At 45.0% G+C, this 8342-nt stretch overlaps 1 protein-coding gene across 1 annotated transcript; it reads left to right on the forward strand.

Moving 5' to 3' along the window:
* The first annotated feature begins 3871 nt into the window (after positions 1 to 3871).
* LOC127202210 (BRISC and BRCA1-A complex member 1-like) lies at positions 3872 to 4953 on the forward strand. The gene is given in 2 exon segments (XM_051160866.1): positions 3872 to 4383; positions 4385 to 4953. Coding segments are annotated over 2 exon segments (993 nt in total). The 5' UTR covers positions 3872 to 3934; the 3' UTR covers positions 4929 to 4953.
* The last annotated feature ends 3389 nt before the right edge of the window (positions 4954 to 8342 follow it).

Consider the following 8342-nt stretch of genomic DNA (forward strand, 5'->3'; position numbering starts at 1 on the left):
CCCTGCTTGTGTCATTATTTTGTTTTTTAGTTACTAATGGTTATTCTTCACCTTTTTTTTTTTTTCCAACTAGGTAAAACATACATCTACAAAATGGCAGTTTCAAAGCTGGGCAGAAGTGGCACATGCCTTTAATCCCAGGACTGAGGGAGCAGAGGCAGGCAGGCAGGCAGGCAGGCAGGCAGATCTTTAAGTTGGAGGCCAGCCTGGTCTACAGAGTGAGTTCTAGGAGGGCCAGGGCTACACAGAGAAATCCTGGGTGTGTGCAGGGGAAGAGGGGCATTGTCAAAGTTCTTCCATGTTTACTTTTAGGTGGATTACTGGCTGATTTTATGTCAACTTGACACAAGCTAGAGTCATCAGAGAGGAAGGAACCTCAGTTGAGGAAACGCCTCCATGAGATCCAACTGTAAGGCATTTTCTCAACTAGTGATTGATGGAGGAGGGCTCAGCCCTTTGTGGGTGGGCTGGTGGTACTAGGTTCTATTAGAAACCAGGCTGAGCAAGCCATGGGAAGCAAGCCAGTAAGCAGCACCCCTCCATGGCCTTTGTACGAGCTCCTGCCTCCAGGTTTCCACCCTATTTGGGTTCCTATCCTGACTTCCTCCAGTGATGGGGTACAATATGGTAGTATAAGATGAATAAATCCTTTCCTCCCCAACTTGCTTTTTGGTCGTAGTGTTTTCACTGCAGCAATAGAAACCCTAACTAAGACAGTGGGCATGAGAAATGCAGGTATCTCTAGACTTTCGATAGTACGTGTTGCGATGAAAATACTCAGACTTAGGCTGGAGAGATGGCTCAGAGGGTAAGAGCACTGGCTGCTCTTCCAAAGGTTCTGAGTTCAATTCCCAGGAACCACATGGTAGCTCTAACCCATCTATAATGAGACCTGGTATCCACATCTGGAGTGACAGTGTCCATACAGGCAAAACACTGTATACATAATAATAAATAAATATTTTAAAAAAGGAAAATACTCAGATTTACTCTCTGCTAAGAGTAAACACAAGGAGGCATATTGGATGCTGTCTGCTTCTAAAAAAAAGGCAGGTAATGAATGGCATGCATAGGTAAGCTGCCATCTAACCTAACCTTTTCAGGGTTTGTGCCTTTCATCATTATTTTAGAAAATAATGTCTCTACAGTGTTTCCACTATGGCTTTACCCAAATACAAAAATGTTGTCTCATTTATAGATAGAGGGTTCTACAAATATCTGTAGGAAAGCCATGAAGCAAGCGCCTGTGCTATCCATGTGGATATTTCAATATCAAATATGTACAGTTTCTATTAAATAAATCCAAGGCATTCCCAGGAAGCTACAGAGAAACCCATGAAGCCAATGAAGACTGAAATCCATTCATTAAAAATGATGCCATCTGTGTTAGTCACCTGTCTCCGCTGCTGGGACGAAATACCTGGCAAAAGCAGCTCGAGGAAGAAAGGTTTATTTTGGCTTACAGTTGGATGGGTGGCACAGTCCATCATGACGAGCAAGCCATGGGGGCAGGAGCTTCATGCAGCTGGTCACACTGTATCTGAGGTGAGGAAGCAAAGAAAGATAAACTCCCTTTGCTCAGTTTGCTTTGTTTTCTATTCAGTCCAGGCCACAACCTGTGGGATGGTGCCTCCTGCGGTTACAGTGTTCCCACCTCTGTTAACTTCACTGAGGTGATTAAGGTTTGTCTCCTAGAGATTCTAGACCTTGTTAAGCCGACAATAAGTATTATCTATCCCACCATCTCTGCAATTGCATTCAAAAGTGAGTAACATGTCTCATAAGACTCCATTTTTATAGGCAGTGCTGTTGTGCAAATGTTTGGGACTACAAATGAGTAGAATCTTGGTGAACTTTATTATTATTGTTGTTGTTGTTGTTATTATTATTATTATTAGTGGTGGTGGTTTTTTTGAGTCAGGATTTCTATGTGTAGAAATCCTTGGCTGTCCTGGACTCACTCTGTAGACCAAGCTGGCCTCAGACTCACAGAGATCTGCCTGCCTCTGCCTCCCTGGGTGCTGGGATTACAGGTATGCACCACTGTACCCAGTGCTTGGTGAATTCTGAATTGATATTTTAACTGGCCCTTGAAAGATCAAAACTTTACATTTTCTTCTAAAAAGTTCTCCAAAGGCAACACCTGCAGGGGAAGGTGGCCGTTCTTTTGCATCATTTCAGGTGTTTCACCAAGATCAAATTTGCTAAGCCTCTGCGAGTATGAGTACTTCCTAAAAATGTAAACATCTTTATCAGTTGAGCAAAGTTTAAATAGAACATTTTAGCCTCACTTGAAGTAATTTGCATTCCATACATCATAAAAATATGTGCATGTTTAGGAAAGTCTGAAAATGATATATACATATACATATATATGTGTGTGTATATATATATATATATATATATATATATATATATATTTCTACTTTTGTTTTCAAGTCTCAGGTATATGAATTTCTTGAAAACTATGCAAATAGTTAAGAATGTGAGTGGTGAGCTCTTAAGTAATGAACTTACAACTTATATAATAATTCATTTCAGGATTTGGAATTTTATCAACTGTGTAAAAAGGGGGAGGTTGGGATGCTTCAATGCCTAAACGCACTTTCTGCCGTGCCGGATAGCTTAAACTTGATCCAGGACCCACAAGGTAGGAGGGAGAACCAACTCCTAAAACTTGTCCTTTCACCTCCACTTTGGACATAAACACACACAAGTAAGTGTAAGGAAAATCAGAAATTCAAAACAAAACAAAACAAAAACTTGGCTGGGCAGTGGTGGCGCACACATTTGATCCCAGCACTCAGGAGGCGGAGGCAGGCGGATCGCTGTGAGTTCCAGCCAACCTGGCCTACAAAACAAGTCTTTTTTTTTTTTGTTTGTTTGTTTTTTTTTTTTTTTGGTTTTTCGAGACAGGGTTTCTCTGTGTAGCCTTGGCCATCCTGAACTCACTCTGTAGACCAGGCTGGCCTCGAACTCACAGCGATACGCCTGCCTCTGCCTCCCGAGTGCTGGGATTAAAGGCGTGCGCCACCACGCCCGGCTCAAAACAAGTCTAAGAAAGCCAAGACTACACAGAGAAACCCTGTCTCAAAAAAACAAAAACAAAACAAACAAACAAACAAACAAACAAAAAGACTTGGTAAAAAGGTTGTGCTTTTTAAGCTGTTAGGGTTTCAGAACTTGTTCTAACAGCAAAGAAACCTGTTAACATTTTCGAAGGATCAGTTCTGTTCTAAGTACTCCCTCCTTCTGCCCTCCCTTCCTCTCTTCCTCCTCTTTCTCTTTTCTCTGATTCCTCCCTTCCTTCCCTTTTTTCCTTCAAAACAAGGTCTCACTCTGTGCCCCAGGTTGCCCAAGGCTGGCAGGGAATTTGCCACTATAACCCTTCTGCCTCGGCTTCCAAGTACTTGGATTAGAGTGGTAAGCTACCAAGCCCGGCTTCTCGTAAGATAGTTAACAGCATTTTCATGAATTGGTGACAGCAATGTGAGATATATAGATACAGATATTACATATACATATAGATAATCGCAGAGCTAGCCATTACACAAGGTTTCTGATGCATTTGAAATAGTGGACTTCCTGAAAAATTACAGAGATGCTCCGAGTACAGCTGAGGCAGAAGAACACTACTCTGTGCCACGAGGATTTCAGATGATGCAATTTCCAAAACAAAAGCCATCCAGTCTGAAACATGTCTTTCTTCGTCAGTTAAACGGTTCATTTTGTATCCCACTCACTGCATTTTCAGGAATAATAAAAATTGGAGTATCGGACTGGCTGCGGTAGCCAGGCTGCGGGGTGGGACCTGCAGCGGTGTGGATGGGTGCGGACTCCGTGTCGCTGTGGGCTGACTGCAACCCACCTTGCGGCAGCTCCAGGCAGGATCCTGGCTTCCGCTGTCCCGTCTCCATCCCACCACCCCGGAGCCATGGAGGTGGCTGAGGCCAACAGCCCCACCGAGGAGGAAGAGGAAGAAGAGGAGGAGGAAGGAGAGGAGTCTACGTCTGAGCCCAGGCCTCACACTCGCTCCAACCCCGAGGGCGCTGAGAACTGGGCCCTGGAGGCTCAGGCCAACGTGGGCAGCCACAGCGAGGGCGTGGACGAGGCAGCCAGTGTGGATGATGGGGCCGCCAGTGTCTTGGGAGCCCGGCCCAAGCCCTGGCAGGTACCAGCACCAGCACCTGAGGTCCAGATTCGAACGCCAAGAGTCAACTGTCCAGAGAAGGTGATCATCTGTTTGGACCTTTCAGAGGAGATGTCTATGCCAAAACTGGAGTCCTTCAATGGCTCCAGGACGAACGCCCTGAACGTATCTCAGAAGACGGTGGAGATGTTTGTGCGCACCAAGCACAAGATTGACAAGAGCCACGAGTTCGCTGAACAATGACTGTGCCTGGCTGTCTGGCCTGACCTCTGACCCACGAGAGCTCTGCAGCTGCCTGCATGACCTGGAGACAGCATCCTGTTCCACGTTCAATCTGGAAGGCCTCTTCAACCTCATCCAGCAGAAGGCCGAGTTGCCAGTCACCGAGAACGTGCAGACCATCCCAGCCCCCTACGTCGTGCGCACCATCCTGGTCTACAGCCGCCCTCCCTGCCAGCCCCAGTTCTCCCTGACTGAGCCCATGAAGAAGATGCTCCAGTGTCCCTACTTCTTCTTCGACATCGTTTACATCCACAACGGCGCCGAGGAGAAGGATGAGGAGCTGAGCTGGAAGGACATGTTCGCCTTCATGGGCAGCCTGGACACCAAGGGCACCAGCTACAAGTATGAGGTGGCACTGGCTGGCCCTGCCCTTGAGCTGCACAACTGCATGGCCAAGCTGCTGGCCCACCCCCTGCAGAGACCCTGCCAGACCCATGCAAGCTACAGCCTGCTAGAGGAGGACGAGGAGGCCGGTGAGGGGGAGGCCACCGTGTGATCTGTGACCAGTGACCATGAGGAGAATAAATGTGCCTACACCTTCGTCCTGGCCACACTCACTCAGTTCCCTGTAAATTTATTCTTCCTGGGACCATTTTGTCATCAGAATAAAAGTCTTGAGGCCTCTGGGAAAAAAAAAAAAAAAAAAAAAAAAAGAGTATCAGCAGGACCTGGTGGCACACACCTCTAATCCCAGCACTCGGGAGACAGAGGCAGATAGATCTCTGTGAGTTCGAGGCCAGCCTTGTCTACAAAGTGAGTCCAGGACAGCTAAATTTACATAGAGAAACCCTGTTTTGGGGGGAAAAATGGAGTAGCTTTGATGCCACAATGACTTTCCCTCCTGCTATGATAAACCCAGATTTTTTTTTTAACCTGGGACACTTGGGGAGAACAGTTGTAAGGTGCTGTTTCAGATGATGTAAGAATTTCTCAGATTGATATCTCACATATTTCCATCAAACTAATTTTTCCTCTGCTTCTAATCATTTTCTTAGAATTTTGAAAATAGCTTTGATTAATATATATTTAACATAGTGAGATTATATTATAATGGAATTATCATTAGACAATTACATTGAGTTATAGTAATATGAATTCATTTGAATGTGGGAAGGAGTAAGCTTTGTCACAGGTGGGAGCAGTCTTGGCGGGCTCTACCCTTGGGGCACCCCATGAATACCTTGTGACAGACTGAGTGGAGCCATCCTGGGTCTGGAATTCAGGAAGCAGACCTGGGAACCCTACCTGGACTATTGTCTTTCTAATGGACCCTCACCGGGAGAAGGAGCCGGTCCTTCCCACGTGACTGAGGGAGTTGGGGGAGAGAGAATAACACTCTCTGCAGGGAGAGCGTGCGGGGGCAGCGGACAAGCTGGATCAGCACCCGGGCCAGAAAGACATCTAAGGACCCGTCCCATGGAATGGCTACCGGAAGGTTCACTCTTTTGTCCCTTTAACCTTTTTCCTTCTTGTACAAGCTAGTTGGGTTGCATAATAAAGTTTAATTGCTAAGAAACAGAGTCAACATTTGAATTATTTGTTAATATAACAAGCCCATTTACCTGAATTTTAACATTTACTTTACAATATGTATGTTATATGTGTAGTGTTTTATATTTCTATTTAAAAATTTTTAAATGTATGTATTGTGTGTGTGTTCCTCAGGGTATGTATGTGCTCCATGTGAGTGCAGGAGTCTGAGGAGACCAGAAGAGGGTGTATGTCTCTCTATACTATGTACAATTCTATGTAGTTAACCTTTCATAGCTTTCAGTTTTACTGCAGTAAATTTAAACAACTTTAAATTGAAAATATTCATAAAGAAAATACATTTGGACTAAACACATGTAGCCTGCTTTTTATTCTTGTCATTTTTCCAAAAATATAGTGTAGTAGCATTTACACTATATTTGGTATTATAAGTAATAAGCGATTTAGAGTATATAGGAGGCCAGGCGTGGTGGCATACACATTTAATCCCAGCACTTGGGAGGCAGAGGCAGGTGGATCTTTTGCTGTAAATGTTTAGCCTGTTATGCACTGCAAAAATGCCAATTTGATTGACTTTAGGTGCTGCTTAAGTAAATGTCTTTTTGTTTTTGAGACAAGATTGTATGTTGTCCAGCCTGCCCTGTAAATCAGCATGTAGCCAACGTTGCCCTTGAACTCCGGATCCTTCTGTCTCTTCCTCCAAGTTGCTGGAATTCCAGATGGCCGCTGACACACCTAGATTTGTTTCTCTCTCTCTCTCTCTCTCTCTCTCTCTCTCTCTCTCTCTCTCTCTCTCTCTCTCTCTTATTAACTACTTAAACAGTCTTAAATGAAGGTTGTATCTCTACTCCTGCATTTTCTTGATTGTTTCCTCCTTGTATTTGGCCTTCTCCTTTCCTACTTGTCTGGACTTGGCTTTCCTTTCCAGGATCTTCTTCTAGTCTTTGTCCAGCTTTAGCCTGGTGATAACCACCTTGCTGGGGTGGATGGCCACGTGGGACAGTTGTGTCATTAGCCTTTTCTCACTGCACTCATTCAATGTAAATGACATGCTTTTTCCTGTACACCTGGACCACTTTACCAATCGGCTGGCCTTTGTAGTGTCTTCGGACAACCTGAACTTCATCGTCCTTTCGAATGGGCATGGACCAGACATTATCCTTCTGTCTCAGCTCTTTGGAAAGAGGGGAAGACAGATCTTCCTCTGAATGTGAGGAGGTGCACTGAAATGGCGTTTGCGGTCCTTGCTTCAGTCAGACGTCATGAAGGGATTGAACTTCATTTTGGTGGCTGCGATACAGCGATGGCCACAAAAGGCAAGAGGTCTACAAACAACTTCCGGTTCTCTAAGTTGACAAGAGCCATGTTTCTCTTTTCTTATGACAAGCTGTTGCTCTGTAGCCCGGGCTGGACTCAAACTAGTGGTCCTCTACCTCAGTTTCCTATTGTTATTATAGACATGCGCCAAAAGCCATTTATGTTAGTGCTCTTTGGATTGTTGACATTTAGTCATTCAGACAGTGAACAAAAGGTAAAACAAAACAAAACAAAAAACAGCTGAGATGGCTCCACAACTTGATAGCAAGCCTTTGGGGTCTTGGATGATCAGTTCCCACCCCACTCCTTACCTTTTTGTCTTGTTTGTTCCTATCCCACCCCTCCTCTCCTTCCCACATGGATGCTTAGACTGCTTTCCTCTTAGTTCTTCTCACAAGCACATGCCCTTTAGACCTCCACAGGCCCAACTCCATTGCCTGAAATGTTTTGCTCAGAAAACCTCCTGACTCATGATCTTCCTGTTGCCAAATCTTTGTGTAAAGGTCACCTCCTGGTGGAGGCCTCCTCTGCCTGCCTGACTGGGAGGTGACCCTTGTGACCTCCCGGGTACACCAGCTCTGCTCTGCTTCTTCTGACGCACTCTCATCCTCAAGTATTCACATAGCACTTAAGTTGTTTGCTTATTTGTTTGTTTGCTCTGTGAGTGTTTGTGTGTGTGTGTGTGTGTGTGTGTAATGCACACACATATGGAGGTCAGTTCCTATTGTCAGGCACTCAGCAAGTACCTCTACCTGCAGAGCCATCTTATAGGCCTCTCATGCGGTATTTCTTTGATTTGTGTTAACTTTAAGGGTTTGGATATTTTCCCGAAGGATCTTAAGTTGGCTTTTGTGTTTACTGCTAGTTTTGACGACTATGGAGAGCCCAATCCTCTGCCACTCCCAGGAGCTCCCAAGCTTAGGGAGGAAGGAAGGGCAGCTGCTGTATCTGCTTCTCCTCATCCACCATACCCACCTGAAGACCAACACAGGCTTGTCTACTCCATATAAGAAAAGACGTAAAGGTAAAAGAAAAAGAGTAGAAGTCCTCGAATCAGTAATGCTGGACCCCGTTAATCCCACAGGGTAAGAATAAGACCACT

The sequence above is a fragment of the Acomys russatus genome, chromosome 18 (genome assembly GCF_903995435.1).
Source record: "Acomys russatus chromosome 18, mAcoRus1.1, whole genome shotgun sequence".
Taxonomy (NCBI): domain Eukaryota; kingdom Metazoa; phylum Chordata; class Mammalia; order Rodentia; family Muridae; genus Acomys; species Acomys russatus.